The 15,721-nt window shown below is 36.0% G+C and overlaps 4 protein-coding genes across 7 annotated transcripts; 2 read left to right on the top strand and 2 right to left on the bottom strand.

The window, feature by feature from the left end:
* LOC104758768 (protein Brevis radix-like 3) lies at nt 505–3,238 on the bottom strand. Its single transcript, XM_010481710.2, has 6 exons — nt 2,847–3,238; nt 2,525–2,696; nt 1,916–2,292; nt 1,309–1,444; nt 823–1,136; nt 505–730 (listed from the first exon to the last, which is right to left on the bottom strand). Exons 2-6 carry the CDS (start codon nt 2,654–2,656, stop codon nt 652–654), a joined length of 1,038 nt encoding a protein of 345 aa, XP_010480012.1. The 5' UTR covers nt 2,657–2,696; nt 2,847–3,238; the 3' UTR covers nt 505–651.
* Nucleotides 4,407–8,873, top strand: LOC104758767 (polyadenylate-binding protein-interacting protein 3-like). 2 transcript variants are annotated; one of them, XM_010481707.2, is made up of 15 exons: nt 4,407–4,694; nt 5,433–5,550; nt 5,643–5,798; nt 5,906–6,036; nt 6,161–6,351; nt 6,560–6,737; nt 6,838–7,056; nt 7,125–7,249; nt 7,335–7,398; nt 7,506–7,536; nt 7,637–7,869; nt 7,958–8,095; nt 8,185–8,283; nt 8,378–8,446; nt 8,553–8,873. In XM_010481707.2, the coding sequence occupies exons 2-15, from the start codon at nt 5,445–5,447 to the stop codon at nt 8,583–8,585; spliced, it is 1,773 nt and encodes a 590-aa protein (XP_010480009.1). In that variant the 5' UTR covers nt 4,407–4,694; nt 5,433–5,444; the 3' UTR covers nt 8,586–8,873. The 2 variants fall into 2 exon arrangements, with proteins under 2 accessions (XP_010480009.1, XP_010480010.1); XM_010481708.2 differs by having other exon boundaries at nt 4,421–4,694; nt 6,838–7,038.
* Nucleotides 11,565–13,760, top strand: LOC104758765 (nuclear transcription factor Y subunit A-5). Of its 3 annotated transcripts, none has more exons than XM_010481703.2 (5): nt 11,565–11,795; nt 12,299–12,602; nt 12,692–12,879; nt 12,962–13,135; nt 13,221–13,760. In XM_010481703.2, exons 2-5 carry the CDS (start codon nt 12,317–12,319, stop codon nt 13,512–13,514), a joined length of 942 nt encoding a protein of 313 aa, XP_010480005.1. In that variant the 5' UTR covers nt 11,565–11,795; nt 12,299–12,316; the 3' UTR covers nt 13,515–13,760. The 3 variants fall into 3 exon arrangements, with proteins under 3 accessions (XP_010480005.1, XP_010480007.1, XP_010480006.1); XM_010481705.2 differs by lacking the exon at nt 11,565–11,795 and adding an exon at nt 11,811–12,091 and having other exon boundaries at nt 13,221–13,514; XM_010481704.2 differs by lacking the exon at nt 11,565–11,795 and adding an exon at nt 11,811–12,097 and having other exon boundaries at nt 13,221–13,514.
* On the bottom strand, nt 13,697–15,700 carry LOC104758766 (E3 ubiquitin-protein ligase SPL2-like). The gene is made up of 6 exons (XM_010481706.2): nt 15,271–15,700; nt 14,937–15,035; nt 14,685–14,846; nt 14,476–14,597; nt 14,172–14,291; nt 13,697–14,088 (listed from the first exon to the last, which is right to left on the bottom strand). The coding sequence occupies exons 1-6, from the start codon at nt 15,625–15,627 to the stop codon at nt 13,812–13,814; spliced, it is 1,137 nt and encodes a 378-aa protein (XP_010480008.1). The 5' UTR covers nt 15,628–15,700; the 3' UTR covers nt 13,697–13,811.

The raw sequence follows: 15,721 nt of genomic DNA, 5'->3' as shown, positions 1-15,721 counted from the left end.
TGTCTGTAGAAGAAGAGAGGATATAGAAAGAGAGAGCGATTCATAGAGAACTGAGACATTTATGCATTGAATAAAGGAATAGGTAGAGTTTGTTATCATTCACTCAACAAGTAAGCATGTTAGATTTTGTTCAAAAGTTTGCTGGTAGCGAGGCATCGACTTGAACTGAGGAGATGGAGCAACCTCGAGGCCAGCGTTACCACCAAGTCCAAACCCCATATGGTGTGCATTCGCCATTGGATGTGGCGAGTGAAAGACACTTTAGAACTGCATATGAGACGATTGAATTAATATTCGAATGATAAATCACTTTTGCTGTAATGAAAATGATTATTCATTTTTTTTCCCCCAATTTGATGATTTGAATTACTTATATTATATTTATATCTTATCTCGCATATTTCACTTTTTTCATGTTAACAATAGAGACTTACTGAGAGACAAATTTTGTTCTATAGAATTAGGTCTCTAAAAATAAATAATATCTAACACGAAGCAAGGTCATTGAGAAAAAAACTAGAAAGTCTTTGTTTAAGTTACAATTATAGAAAAGAAAAAAAAAAAATCGTTTTGTTAATGTTCTTTGTCTTGTAGCTGCTCCACTTAGTAAATCTTTGTCTTGTAGCTGCTCCACTTAGTAAATCTATCAAGTCACAGGTATTGCTGTTGTATCCTAGCTCTGTTCTGTTCCCACCATAACCTCGCATGTGTTTCCCCAAACTTGTCTCGGCTACAAAATAAAACCAACATTGTCCTCAATGTTGAGAAAGAGAGTGGTATGTAATATAGCACGTACAATAATAGGTTTTTGTTTTATAGTACCTGAATCGAACACGTCTAAGCTCGCGATTACCATCTGGTAAAGCTCTGATAGTAATGTAGATACCAGGCTCATCTTGTTCTACCCATTCACTTTCCATGTCGCTTGCGTTACTCACTGAGACCTCCTCTGATCGATCTACTGAGCTACTTCTAGCAGAACCATCAATTGATGATGTTTCAGTCTTGGTTCCACTGATGCTAGAGAGCTTTGGTGTTGAAGCAATACCAGAAGAGCCTGGAATATTGCTGCGAGGTCGCTCTCTGTCCAGGGGTGGAGTTACAGGACTGTCCTTTGCGGACTGGATCTGCGAGCCCTGGCACAACAAGGTTGTTCCAAATAATCTATTTAGGACCTAAGTACATGATTTTGTTTATTGAAGCTTAAAGTTGCAACATTGTATAACCCAAAGAGAGATAAAACACATAAAGCTTTGGTTGTGATAGTCATTTAAAAAAATTGAGCGTTCAATAGTGAAATAGCATTACCTCATCTTCGGATACAGGAGGAGTTGGAAGCGGCACACTCTGCTGATTGAACTGCTGCACATTGTATAACTCCATAACCTTCTCGAAATTTTCTGCCCACCATCTTTGAGCTTGCCATTTATTGAACATCTCACGACTGCAAGAAGTAGCAAATTTAAAACATCACCATCTAGCCTCGAATCAGTCAAACTCTTGTTAGTTAGCAACAAAACACAAAAACTCAGCATCTGCTGAATACAAAGAACCCCCAAAAGCTAGAGATACCAATCTTGGGGCCAAACTATCCATTCTAACGACCATGACAGAAGCTAGTCTCGGTAATATGGAGCCTAGTGTTTCTTAATTTTCAGCAGTAGCGTGAAACTCATCGACAGACAAAGGCTTCTTAAGCTCAAAATCATCTGGACTTCAATTGACACGGCAAAAATACAACAGTGCAAGAAGTAAGACCTATCACGCTGGACAATTGTAATAATCATGGATGTGACAAGAAAACTAATCAGATCAAGAATTAAGACCTATCACGCTGTAATAATATTAGCAAAAGCAGATCAATTGGTAAACACACAACATTACATTCAGGTCAATATTGGCTAGAAACAATTACCTGAACCGAATCCTCTTAAGATCATTCCCTCCCTGAGGTAATGACACAAATGTGATGAGAACACCAGGCTCCACTTGCGCAACCCATTCCTTGGCCTCGTCCTCTTCCATGAACACTATGGATTCTGTTCGGCCACTCATGGACGTAGGTGTACCTTCTTCACTAGAAAGCCCTTTTAACCTCGACTCCAAGTCCTTCCCCCAAATCTTTGGAGTTGAGCTCGCAGTCCCAGCTCTCTGGTAAGCATAATGGAATCTTCCAGAATCCGAAGCAGCATCAGAATCAGCATAGTTTCGGTTCTGATTCCGGTTTGATGTCCCAGAACACGGTTTGCAGTTTTTGTAAGCCCCTGAAGCCTTTACTGCCATGTCTTTTAGCTGAAATGAAACAGTAGTCAACATATGTACAAGAGTCACATGCTATGCTATGACAAAAACTAACAGATAAGAGAGTAATTGACAATTTCAGAGGAATAAATGTTTTACAGATTAAGACTAGGAGTCAAGTCTCTACCAAACCACGAGTCTATGTCTTTATGTTTTGTTTTTGTCATTTTCTCTTTGAACCAAACAACAATCCATGAAAGTGAAAGATACAAGAGTAATCTACCTGTGACGTCAGTGATTTAATCGCCTGCTTAGTCCTAGGGGTCCCAATAACTCCATCTTCTTCATCTTCTTGTTGAGTAGATCCGCCATTGTTGTTGTTAAGCTGCTTCGTGCACGCTATACACGTCAGCATCTCTCTTTCACACTACACTGACTAACCCTTAAAAATATTCCTGAGATCATCAAGCCAGAAAACAAAAATCACATTTTTTGAGCAAAACCCAGATCAAATCTATGAATTAAGAAAAGACTCCAAAACCCAAAATCACGATTCTTGCTCAGTGCAGATACAAAAGAGGAAACAAAAAAAGAAAAAGACTTACACTTGGAACTTGGAAAAAGGCTACGAGATCACAGTAACGCAGCGATGAAGAGTTCAAACTGAAACCGGTTAAAATATGACCGTTACGCCAGAGACAAATTAGGGCACGCAGATCTGTAGATCAAACCCATAAATTCGCATTAAACTCTTTTTATCTCTCTCTCTCTCTCTCTATTCCTTCTTCGTTTGGTTCAAAGCGACAGAGAGAATGAGAGCAGTGTCAAAGTATCGATCTTTCTCTCTCTCACACACACACACTGTAGAAACACAAAGCTGAAGAAGCAGAATCTGCGGATTTGGGGAAAAAGTGAAAGAGAAAAAGCTTTGAGATTTGGGCTTTTTGAGTTCGTTGGACACTGCAAAACACGAAGAGTGTGGTCTACTGTGTTTCTTCTTATTGATCCTCTGTGCCACATGCCCCACTCTTTATGATTCTTTAATCTATTAAATTTAATTTTTGATTGTTTTAATATATATAACCAAAAAAAGAAGAAAAAACAACGGAAAATTATTAAATGCACTGTTGATTTATATTTATTACCGTTACATATATAACATCATTCAAAATATTGGGACTATTTATGTTCTTTTTACCTTCTTTTGCTTATGATTTTAAATGTTAGATTGATTTACTTGCTTGCATTGTTAAGTGCACTGTTGAACTATATTTAGCCTACTTTAAATCGATCAAATTTATTTATATACATGATATAATGCGAATAGATACGAGCATCTTTAAACCCGTTTTAGCGTTAAGATTATGAGTAGTAACTAAAAAAATTATTATTAGAGGAGAAACTAATTCCTAAATGAGCATTTTGTGAAGTTTATGAATCAGAAAAAACATTTAATTAACACATAATTCTTCTCTTAAGGCCAATCACATTACTTTATAAAAGAATTTATTTTCTATAAATTTGATAAAAGGCGTGAAATGATTTGCTCTAAAGTCTAAACGATGAAACTATAATGATCATAGAGCGTGCAACTAAGCCTTAACGTTTTAATTTCAAAAAGCGATGATTATAATACTAAATTCTTGTAGAATTGTTTGTTCCCCACCTACAACTCACAATACTTGTTACCCATCTTTTTATTCTCCTTGAAAGTTTGATTTAATAATGAGTTTTATTAAAACTCCAAGTACAACTTCCACATCATCAGGCGCAAGACTTATCATGCCTTCTCAAAAGTCAATATAAAGGTCACTTTCTGTTTAGTTTGAAAATTATTTTTGTTTGAATGTGCCAATGGCCATGTACTTAAGGTTTTTTTTTTATATATTTAAATTTTAAACACTTACAAGAAAATATTAACTAAAAATGCTGTTAAACAAAAATACTGATTAAAATTTTTCAATTAACAAAAACAAATAATTGGATATCTCTAGAATATATTCAGAAAAATTCGAGATAGTTTTTCTAAAGATATAATTATCTTTTTTAAATTTTTCTTTTTTTTTAAAGATATTAGTTGGTTAAGACTTAAGAAGTTAATGGATCATAAGAAAAGGCCCAATAACTGAATCATACGCACGCTGTTCCGTAGCGTAGGAGATCATATACCGTCGACAAAACCGATCTGTTTCTGTTCTTCTTCTTCTTCTTCTTCCCTGAATTTGCTCATTGCTTAAAAAAAGGATCAAATCAAAATCTCTTGCTTCTCTGGAGATTTGATTTGTTGTTGACTCCTTTACCGCGATTCTCTCCGCAACTCGCCGGTAAAACCCTAACTCTGTCCGGAAAAGAAAAAAACCCTAAATTCGCCGCGAGGGAAATTATCGCCGTCGTCTCCTCTTAGCATTGTTTTATTTTAAAGGCTGGTTTGTTGATTCCAGCTTTATTCAGAGGTACATATTCTCAAGTCTCTCTATTATATTTTTTCAGATTCTGATATTATTTTCGCCTTCAGCTTTTTGCTTTAATTCTGCGGAACTTGTGATTGAGTTGGTTGATTTAGGGTTTCTATCTGTTGTGCAACTGTATTGGAGCTGAGAGTAATGATTTTGTTTCTTGATGTATCAAGTAATTTTTTTTTGCGTGTGTTCGTAGCAGTGAATCATGTTCAATGTAACCTTTTTAAATCTGTGTTTTCTCATTACAGAATAGTTAATGGGATTCAAATGCTTGGTTAGGGGATAAAACACCAATTTTCAAGTTTTATGCTTTTTATCCCTACAATTACTAGGGGCAGTTGTTTTTTTTTTGGTTTGTTGTTGTTCCCATGGCTCAATCGGAGTTACTTTATGGTTTCTGCTGTGTACTTCATTTCTATTTCATAGCATATTTTTATCTACCGCGGAAATTGCTGATCATTCACATTGCTTCTTTGTATAGTTTTTAGTTGACTAACCCCCTAGTAATTTGGTTTTATTTAATTAGATTGATGTATAGACTTGACTATATCGCACTTAGAAATCTTAAAACGAGTTTCAATACCGGCAAGAATGCAAATTGGAGGACATTATGTATCTCACCCTCATAGTTCTATGAGATCGGACAAATAAAAAAAACATAACTTAAATTGATTTTGTACAGTTATCTTTGTCATCTTATCCATATACCCTGTCTCTTTTTTCACTCAACAGGATAAGGCAACTATGAAGCCTGGTCTTCACTCGAGCTCTTCATCCAATGGATTTCCACACAGAATGGTTGATAATGAGCCAGGGGTTAATAAGGCACATCCGTCTGTGAACAATACAGGTGTTGTATAGATGTATACATGTATATTCCTATTCTGATCTAGCACCAACATCATGTTCTGCATTCTCTTATTTGTTTATACGTATGTATAGAGAACGGCTGGGAAGCTGGAAGTGTGGATACCCCTTCTCACGAGCTCTTATTGTATTTCACAACTTGTAAGATTGGACATCAGGTAGAAGTTCACCTTAAAAATGGAACCGTTTACAGTGGCATATTTCATGCTGCGAATGTCGAGAAGGATTTTGGTAAGGCTCTGAATGGGGAACCTAGTTTTGTTCCTTTTGAGATGTGATATAATATAAGCAGAGGTCACTTTTTTTTGGCCTCTTACAAACTGCTTTGAAACTTTCAGGAATTATTTTGAAAATGGCATGCTTGATTAGGGATTCACTAGGAACAATATCCCGTTCTTCGCTTGTCAGCAAGCCACCTTCAAAGCTACTCATTATCCCTGCTGAAGAACTTGTGCAAGTTATAGCTAAGGTGTGTACACTTTTCTTGCAGATGGGATTGGGTTTTTTTATGTTCATGTCAAGGCACTAGAATGTTAGAAAGACTACTTCGTGTATTGACATTGTTATTCTTTTTTCATTGGTCTTTGTGTTAGGACCTTCCTGTATCCAGCGATAACGTCTCAAATTCTGTTCCGTGCGAGGAACCTTTAGAGCTGTTAACAGACTCTCTGATATCACAGTTTTATAATGTTGATGTGGAAAGAGAGCTGAAACCTTGGGTACCCGATGAAGATGTTCCAGACTGTTCGGATCTGGAGAATGTGTTTGATGATCCTTGGAAGAGGTAGTGACTTTATTCTTTAAAGGAGGATATTTTCCTTTTTTTCTTTTAGAATTTCTAATTTCTGATTTAGAATCTGTTTAGTAGTGTTAGTTTGAGACCTCCATTCTCAGTGGGTTAACCTGTGCTCATTTCTCATTCTTTCATCATATACACTCTCTGGGTTGAACGACACCTCTTATAACATATCTTATATGTGATGATATCATAGGGGCTGGAATCAGTTTGAGGTCAATAAGACTTTATTTGGAGTAACAAGCACTTTTGATGAGGAACTGTATACCACAAAACTTGAGAGAGGTCCTGGAACGAGGGAGCTAGAAGAGCAAGCCTTGAGGATTGCGAGAGAGATTGTGGGTGAGAATACCCGAGATCTTCATGTAGCAGAGGTGAAATGACAAATGTCTTATGTGCCACTTGAATTTTTACGTTACATTGTTGTACCATATCTACCTTCTAATGGTTCATGCATGCAATCATCTTACACAGGAAAGAGGGCTCCAGCTTAGTGGAAAGTTTGATATTGATGAGGAAACCAAATACTCATCGGTCTGCACGCTAAATAGATTTGATGATACATGTTACGAAGAGGAAGAAGAGGAAGAAGACATATTGTTGGATTGCTGCAACAATTTGACTTTTGGTGACTCATCTGCCTCTGATGGCAAGAAACCTGTTTCAACTGGCAAGGTCTGTGAAGGATCATGGGTATGGTTGAGTTCTTCACTGGTAGTAGTTTCTAGGAGAATCATCTATTGCCATTTTTTGTCTTTCAGGGTGACAGCCGGCAATTACGGAATAGCAAATTCATAGACCAGAGCTGGTCGAACTCAAATAAGCATACTCTCCCGCTTATGTCCGAACAACCATCCAAAGATTTTCCTGTTGGAGGAAATATCAGGTCTTTTTCCTTGGGATAGACATACATCCTATTTTTCAAAAGATCTTTCATTAAACTATAAGTTTCTGATAGCTCATTCTAACAGGAATGAGAGCCAGCTTGGTGAGCGAAGAACCAGCAAATTTCTTGGAGCTTCCCATTTTAAAAAGGTAAATTAAAACTCTTTTGAGCATCTACTCTTGATTGCATTTGGCATTTGCATAATATTCCAATACGTATAACACTGTTCTGTTTGCTTCAATCTGTATGAACACAGCCATCCGAGGAATCAGTGTCTGGTCTTGAAGGTTTGTGCAACTTCAGCTTATCGTATCTATGTACTTCCTTTTCATCTGAAATGTTGATACCCATTGAATTTCCAACTAAGTATTTTCATGCTACCTCAAGATATCAATGAAGATGCACCACCGCCTGTGAGGCCAAGTTTCACTGATGGAGGACTCTTTCTACTCTCGGAGAAATCGAAATCTGAGAGCTCCTCTGGGTGGCCTGGAAGCTCCATCTCTAGAAATTCAGAGAATTCTGCAGCTTCCCCAGCATCAAATCGTCCAATACTATCACCAAGCTCTTCAATTGGTTCTTTATCTTCAGAAAAGTCTACACTCAACCCAAATGCTAAGGTTTTTTTTTCTTTTTCTCCTGGTTCTTAGGTTTATCATGTAACTTGTCCTTAATAGTCTAAGCTCTTACTAACGAAGGTCTGATCAGGAATTTAAACTGAATCCCAATGCAAAGAGTTTCAAACCATCTCCATCAGCTACTACACGTCCTCAATCTCCAGTCTCAGACGGGTCATTGTATTACCCTCCTCTTCCACCGATGCCAGGATTACATCTTCGATACGGAGTAACTTTTCTTTCTTCTTTATCTGCTCTTAATGATCAAACGCCGAAATAATGATTATTTCTGATTCAAAAAAATTGAAAAATTGACAGATGGGAGCAGCATTCCCTGGACAACAACTTCCAATGATGTATAATAATACAACACAGCTTGGTCCAAATCAAACATATTATTCTCCAAATGGTCCACAGGTTTGTTTATTGCTATAAGAACCATGACTCAAAAAAATTTCCACTTTCTTCTCTCTATTGTAAAACTGAATCTTGGAATCTCAATGTCAAACAGTACCCACAACCAATGATGGTTACTCCGCAGAGACCACTCTTGTTCATGCCGCCAACGCCGTACCAACCTGTAAACTATCATCCTTCATAGTTTTTGCTTTGTCTAGTTACCAAAAATTAAATAAAAACGCTCGAAAGAGTTGAGAGTTTACTGACATGTTTGCTTTTTATTGCAGGAAATGCCATATAAAGGAAGAGACTCTTATTAGCTTTTGTTGAAAACCACCATTCATGGTGGTGGCACAAGGTCTCTCGAATAATCCTTCTGATGGAATGAGTTCCATTAATTTTATTTACTTTATTTTGATTTCAAGCACCGAATCTTTTCATTTTTATTAAATTATTTTGATTTTTAAAAAATTGATGAATGGGTATGTATGATGGTCCCTTTGTGAGGATAATTTAACAAAACACATTGTGATGTGATGGTGATTTAATTGTGTTTAGGTTATTAGACTAGATTTTTACAACAGATTCGTGCTGATCTCATTTCTTTATTCACTTGTGTCTCTGTTCAAACTTTAACGTTAATTTTTAGATGTATGACATATTCTGTGTTTGAGGTTTTTTTTTTCTTCTATGATAAAACAGGTTAGGTAGGCAAAAAAATACCTTTTTCTTTTGAATTTATATACTCTGCTTAAAAAAAGAGAAATGAACGATTGTAGTTTAATCTTACACGTATACGTGTTACGACACGGTAGGGACAAAATGGTGTGTCTATGATTGGAGTTTCAAAGCGTGATGTTTTTAGATTTTGGGATTATTAGATTTAATGGGTTTAGTCATGTCTTGTCTTATGCTTCGTATTTTCGTATTATTAATCAATCTTATTGCGGTGAGTTAAGTTAAAGATCTAGGTTAGGGGAGATTTCGTTTGTCGTCTTTGAAAATACTATTAATTAATGTCTATAAAAACATTAGCACAATCAAATAATTGAGTCGTAAGAACTTCTAGATTCTGTCGATGATATTATAATATTATTTTGAGGTAACACCTGTACTGTAACCTCTTTCGAAGCATGATGATAGTTACGCATTTCTTTTCTCTAAAGCAAATTAATAAGGTGTACGTAGCAAACACAGTACTGACATAGTCACATTTTACTCCAATTAGTTTATTAAAAAGTCATTTTATTGAACTGAACATAGAAAATATTAATAACTTCCTTTCTTTTACATATTTTTTTAATGTTTTCTTTTTTCTTTTGTCATGCTAATAACTACTATAGAGAGTTGTGGATTAAATGCAGAGAGATACTACTGCAGAAGAAACTACCAAATTAGGATTCATTGGTTTGTGTATTTGGGGAAGCTGTGATGTGCATCAAGAAATGTGAAAAAAGAAAGAAAACTGAAAAAGGGATCTTCGCTTTGCTTGACTTGCAATAAATTTCGATTACCCCCAACTACAAAAAAACAAAACAATTTTCATTTATTCGCTTAAATGCAATATTGATTGCGCTATAAAGAGAGATGTTGACAACCTTCCACTTAAACTTTTGCTTTTGTATTTAAAAATAAATACTAGAAACAGACCTTACAAAAAAAAAAGACAGAGATGAAAAAAGCACGTTTAGATAAAATACCTATCTTTCACTATATATATACAAAAATATGTTATTCTGTACATTTGTTATGAAACAACGTAGGATTAGAATATGATTCTTAAAAATACCCTCTATGTATATTTTATTTAATACCTTTGAACCTTGTAATATATCCTGATTCCTGAAAATAATCCTTAGAATTTTTCTTATAATATATCACTGATATGAAACAAAACAAAAATGGAACATTTTCCATAAAAACTACACAAAGCAAAACAGATAGTTCTACTGTTTTGAAGTTCAAGTATATTTTTACTAACGAAATACTCATAGAGGCATTATAAAATATAGGGAGATTTTCAAAAATAACACCAAAATAAGTTTTTTTTTGCAAACTTATCACAACATCTTTAAAAATTCTAAAAATAGCACCAATTAATCTTTCAAAATTAATTCATAAATTCAAAATACTAAATTCTACCCCTCAAAACTATACTTTAAATGTGAAATTGAAAACCTAAACATAAAAAGCAAAATTCTAAAAATTAATTTTAAATATTTTAATGTATTAAATAGTGTTATTTTTAAAAATTTATGGAATGTGTGGTGTAGTTGTACATAAAACTTTTTTTAGTGATATTTTAGGGTATTTCTCTAGGGGTGGGCAAAAAAACCGAAATCCAAAAAACCGGACCGAACCGAACCGAAATAATAGGTTTGGTTTGGTTATGGTTAAATCTAAAAATCCGTTTGGTTTTCATTTTAGTTAAGCATTTGGTTTAGGTTTGGTCTGGTTAAAAACCGTAAAACCGAATGGTTTTTTTGGTTTTTTAAAAAAATTTAGGATAAATTAGATATTATCAGTTTCTCCAACTTATAACTTTATATTGTATAACAATATCAATATTTTTTTTCTTTATTGGGCTTATAGTTATTGATCTCTTAGTAATCTATCGAATTACAAAACTAAATTTGGATTCTATTTTTTTGATTTATGTTTAGATTTTACTTTTATGTTTATTTTTAGTTATGTATCAACTATCTATTTTTAAAAAGTATAAAATAACCATTAAAAACCGGAACCAAACCGAAACCGAACCGAACTGTGATACATATAGTTTTTATATGGTTCTATTTTTGATGAAACCGAAAAAACCATAAACCGAAAAAACCGAACCGTAACCAGACCGAATTACATATGGTTTCTTTATGGTTCTATTTTTATAAAACCAAAAAAACCGTAAACCAAAAAAACCGAACCTAAACCAAACCAAAAAACCGAACGCCCACCCCTATATTTCTCTAAAATATACCACCTTTATTTCACCCAAAAATATTTAACAGGTTGCAAGAATGGTTTCATTTCCATATTTTCAAAACTATTTTCATTTTTTCTTTACTTATAATTTTCTTCCTAAATCCTAACATTCTATTCATTTTACCATCACTTTATACATAATCTTATCAAAATTATACACATGACTATTTGCAATTAGAATAAGATACATTTATTAAAGAGTTCCTTTATTAAAAGGAATTAACTATTCCTTAACTAATATTTTGTGTGTGAAAATAAACTAAGTAATTTGTTGAGAGAAGAAGAAAAAAAAACATATATAAAAAAAAAGTGAAAAGGAGTCAAGATTAGTCTTTTAAGCCATAGCCAATACCCAATTTGCAAAGACAGAGGAAGAGAGAGAGAGAGAGAGAGAGGAAGCGAGAAGAAAGAAACAGCCATGTTCTGAGGAAGGAGACATGCATCATCATCATCTTCATCTTCATTACCATCATCATCATCATCATAATCTCAAGCTTATTACTTAAACTTCTCTTTCTCTCCATCTCTTACCAAATCCAAAAACACCAAAGGTCTCTCTCTCTCTCTCTCTCTCTCTCTCTCGCTCTCTCTTTCTTGTTCGCTTAATTTATTTGGTAGTGTGTTATGATTTGGTTGCTCCATTTTTACTTCTGATGATGTAATTACAAAACTAAAAAAAAACTCAATTTTTGAGTGATGAGAGAGAAAACTCTGTTTAGTTTCTATGTTTGGTTGGTTGGTTGGATCAGTAAGTTCAAAAGAGATTTGATTCCTGCTATTGAAAATCCCAGAAAGTTTTAAAAATTTTCAGTGTCTGTTTCTCTTCTCACTCTCTTTGTGTTTGCATGTATGTGTAAGTTCTAAGCCATGTTTAAAGTTTGAATCTTTAGAAACCCTTCAGATCATTAGCAATCTTACTGTATGATTGAACCTGGAATATGTGTGTTTATGATCTTTTTGGATTCATTTTCTCTGTTGGGTTTGTTTGATTTTTGCGGATCATGTAAAAAAAATGTTGACTTATGACTGGACTTTGTTTGGTTTGGACACTTAGCTTAAAGATTTGAAGACAATGCAAGTGTTTCATCAAAGGAAAGATTCATCTTGGGGAAACTCAATGCCAACAAACTCAAACATTCAAGGATCTGAATCTTTCACCTTGACAAAGGATAATATAATGATGTCTACTACACAATTCCCTGGGATGAAACATTCGAGTTTGCAGCTGCAAGATCAAGATTCATCCTCAACACAATCTACGGGTGAATCAGGCGGGGGCGGCGGTGGTTGTGAAGTTGCAAGCTTTGAAGAACGTAACCGTTATGGATGCAGCAGCACTGTTAATACACATCTCTCAGGTCAAATAAATTTAACTGATTTTTTGAACATTAACCGTATTGCCTAAAAAGTGCTAATGGGTTTCTCTTCTTGTCTTTGGTTGATGCAGGGTACATGGGAAACTCGGGAAAGCCTATTGAAAGATATACTAAGTCAACTACCACCTCGTCTATGGTTTCTCAAGATTCTGTGTTTCCTCCACCTACTTGTGGTCAAACACTACCTTGGTCTCTTCAATGTGCTGAAACATCACATTTCAATGGTTTCTTGCCTCATGAATATGCATCAACACCAACGGTAGTGTTCTGTGCTTTCACAATTCTGAACTGATGTTGGCGCATTGATTGGTAAAATTTGGAAAATCTTTTTGTGCATGCAGGTGCTGCCACATTTAGAGATGATGGGTTTGGTTTCTTCAAGAGTACCATTGCCTCATAACATTCAAGAGAATGAACCAATATTTGTCAATGCGAAACAGTATCATGCAATCCTCCGTCGAAGGAAGCACCGTGCTAAGCTCGAAGCTCAGAACAAACTCATCAAATGCCGTAAAGTATGAATCTTTTCTTTCACTCAGAAGAAGACATTCGATTCAATACAGGAGTGAGTAACAAAGTTTTGTTTTCTTTTTTCTGTAGCCGTACCTTCATGAGTCTCGCCATCTTCATGCTTTAAAGAGAGCTAGAGGCTCCGGTGGACGTTTCCTCAATACAAAGAAGCTTCAAGAATCATCAAACTCACTGTGTTCTTCTCAAATGGCAAATGTACAGAGTTTCTCTAAGAGCCCTCGCGGTGGTGGAAGCGGTATCGGGTCTACTTCGATCACACCGATGTCCAATTCAAACCGTATCAACATGTTCCAAAACCCTCAGTTCAGATTCTCAGGTTATCCATCAACACACCATGTCTCAGCTCTCATGTCAGGGACATGAGAAGGGACCTGAGAAGGATCTTGCTCCGGGAAAACTCCGACTAATTCCGGCGACTGGTGATCATATATGACGGGAAGTCATCCTTGGCTACTTTTTCTTATCGGTTTCTTTACAAAATATTCTTCCTTTAAAAAACTTTGCTTTCCATATCCTCTGCAATCTCTCACTCTATGTAGAGTGGCTTGAAGAACTTTCAAATCATTGTCAAACTATTTTGTTAATTGAAAATTTCGGATTCTCTGAGTACAAATTGCGTTACCCTATTTAGATACAATGGGAAGAAAAGATTCAGAGTCATTAAGAGTAATATACACGCATAGATCCCCTAATGCTCTGAAGACAAACTGGACACTTAAGGTTTAACTCTCGTTCAACGGTTGAAGCACATAGCCTGCAACATACTACATGTCCACAGGGAATAAACGCAGGTACTCTCCTTCTTGTCACGCAGATCACACACAATTCTCCATCTGGGATTTCCTCTGCATCCTCGGGTTCATCATCGACTATGGGTTCACTTGGTCTCTGTGTCAGCTCTCTCTGCTGGTTCCGTAGTTTCCATCTATTCCAGGTCCTGAAGATAAGACAGTTAAACAACTTTGAATCAAAACATTGCCCAGATCAATAACTATATTTGATCTCTCACAACTCCAGTACCTGACAGCAGCATAGCTAAGGATGCCAACAGACACAATGCCCAAGATAACACTGCCTAAGAATATAAAGCTGGTCTGATCCATAAGCTCCTCTATCATCTGGTCCTTGGTCATCTCTGATCTGCAAAGATTATTCAATAAGATTTATATATGAACAGCAATGGATCCTTTTTGCAACAATAAACTAAGTATTGTCAAATGATCAAGAGACTGAGAAAACAAAAAGTAGAAAACGGAAGTAGTAATTTGAGTTAGCTAGCAGGCAGATATATAATTTCATCATTGACGAGAGAAAAATATCTTACAAGAAATAAGGAAGATCTTGGCACGATTTGATTTCAGGAACTCCATTCTTAAAACTGCAGATGCCAACAGCTGTTATATCTTTCCCAGGTGGTAAAATCTTCTCTACATCAAGCAGACCGACCTTGGAAGAGAAAGGATTACAAAGTGGTCAAGAACAAGTAAACCATCGGTTCTCAAAACCAGAGATCTCTTTGAAGAAAATACTCACAGGATACTCGGGGAACAAAAAGGCTTGAAGAAACGAAGTGTTAATAGGCTGCAAACGATTATACACAGTGGTAAGCGGAAGAGGTTGCCTTGAACCATCCATGTTAACAAAGAGATAACTAGACTGCGATTGTTGATCATTTCCAACAATGACAAATGGGACCTGCACAAAGCAAACGAGTTTGATCATGGATAGAAGCCAAAGTTGAAACCTCTGAAAGCTGCTAAAGAGTGGAGCCAATCAGACTTTTACCTTTCTCATAAAATCAACTCCTTGTTTGGGCATAGACCTCTCCAACATAAACCTGTAACCAGTCGAGTGGAACAATCTCTTCCATCCACTATACACATACTGTAAACAACAATGATAGACATTAGAAAAAGTTTCAACTTGTTCCCAAAACATAACATTTCCCTTTTGAGATGATCAAATCACATAATCTTGATGGTTAACTTAATCAATCATGAACCAAATCATCCAAAGTTCTTGAAAGAAACAATAAAGCAAAATTAGGTCAATTGCAATTTGTATACTGCAAAACTCACAAAACTGTTTGAAAATATCTGTGTGTTTTAAGTAAGCGTACCGTTTGCGTTCTCTGGATGATAAGAGCTTTATCTCCAGTCTCCGACGAGATTAACACGTTGTCGTCACCGGAAATCTTCGGTCTGACGAATCCGCGAACCACAACGAGCCGCTGATCAGAGCTGGTCCCGTGGTCGTTAGTCTCGGATTTGTCTTCAGACGCCGGAAGAAGTGATCGGAGGTCAGCGACGGAGACTTCGGGTGCATCGTTGATCTTGTTCAAGGCGGCGTTGGTAGATGCACACTTGATAGCAGAACCGACGGCGCTGATAGCTAAAGTTAGTCCGAGGACTGCGCCGTCGAAGGAGAGAGCGAGGTCAAGCAATAGATTGATAATGGCACGCTCCGGCGAGGACATAATGGTAAATTTTCACAAAATTTCCACACAGACACGCACAACGGGACGAGTGAAGAGGAAAGAGAGAGATGAGGCTATTATCGGTATTTAAGAT

The sequence above is a fragment of the Camelina sativa genome, chromosome 17, assembly GCF_000633955.1.
Source record: "Camelina sativa cultivar DH55 chromosome 17, Cs, whole genome shotgun sequence".
In the NCBI taxonomy this organism is placed as follows: Eukaryota; Viridiplantae; Streptophyta; class Magnoliopsida; order Brassicales; family Brassicaceae; genus Camelina; species Camelina sativa.
This window is presented reverse-complemented; position numbering and strand designations above follow the sequence as displayed.

Excerpts from the sequence above, each read along its gene's own strand:
- LOC104758765 (XM_010481703.2), top strand. The coding sequence starts at position 12,317 with ATGCAAGTGTTTCATCAAAGGAAAGATTCATCTTGGGGAAACTCAATG. Across the intron at positions 12,603-12,691 it reads TGTTAATACACATCTCTCAG|GGTACATGGGAAACTCGGGA; the intron begins GTCAAATAAATT and ends TGGTTGATGCAG. Across the intron at positions 12,880-12,961 it reads AATATGCATCAACACCAACG|GTGCTGCCACATTTAGAGAT; the intron begins GTAGTGTTCTGT and ends TTGTGCATGCAG.
- LOC104758768 (XM_010481710.2), bottom strand. The coding sequence starts at position 2,656 with ATGCTGACGTGTATAGCGTGCACGAAGCAGCTTAACAACAACAATGGC. Across the intron at positions 1,445-1,915 it reads CTTAAGAGGATTCGGTTCAG|TCGTGAGATGTTCAATAAAT; the intron begins GTAATTGTTTCT and ends TACTTCTTGCAG. Across the intron at positions 731-822 it reads CTTAGACGTGTTCGATTCAG|CCGAGACAAGTTTGGGGAAA; the intron begins GTACTATAAAAC and ends TTTATTTTGTAG.
- LOC104758767 (XM_010481707.2), top strand. The coding sequence starts at position 5,445 with ATGAAGCCTGGTCTTCACTCGAGCTCTTCATCCAATGGATTTCCACAC. Across the intron at positions 7,250-7,334 it reads CCTGTTGGAGGAAATATCAG|GAATGAGAGCCAGCTTGGTG; the intron begins GTCTTTTTCCTT and ends TCATTCTAACAG. Across the intron at positions 8,284-8,377 it reads ATTCTCCAAATGGTCCACAG|TACCCACAACCAATGATGGT; the intron begins GTTTGTTTATTG and ends AATGTCAAACAG.
- LOC104758766 (XM_010481706.2), bottom strand. The coding sequence starts at position 15,627 with ATGTCCTCGCCGGAGCGTGCCATTATCAATCTATTGCTTGACCTCGCT. Across the intron at positions 15,036-15,270 it reads TCATCCAGAGAACGCAAACG|TATGTGTATAGTGGATGGAA; the intron begins GTACGCTTACTT and ends TGTTGTTTACAG. Across the intron at positions 14,598-14,684 it reads TTTTGTTCCCCGAGTATCCT|GTCGGTCTGCTTGATGTAGA; the intron begins GTGAGTATTTTC and ends TTCTCTTCCAAG.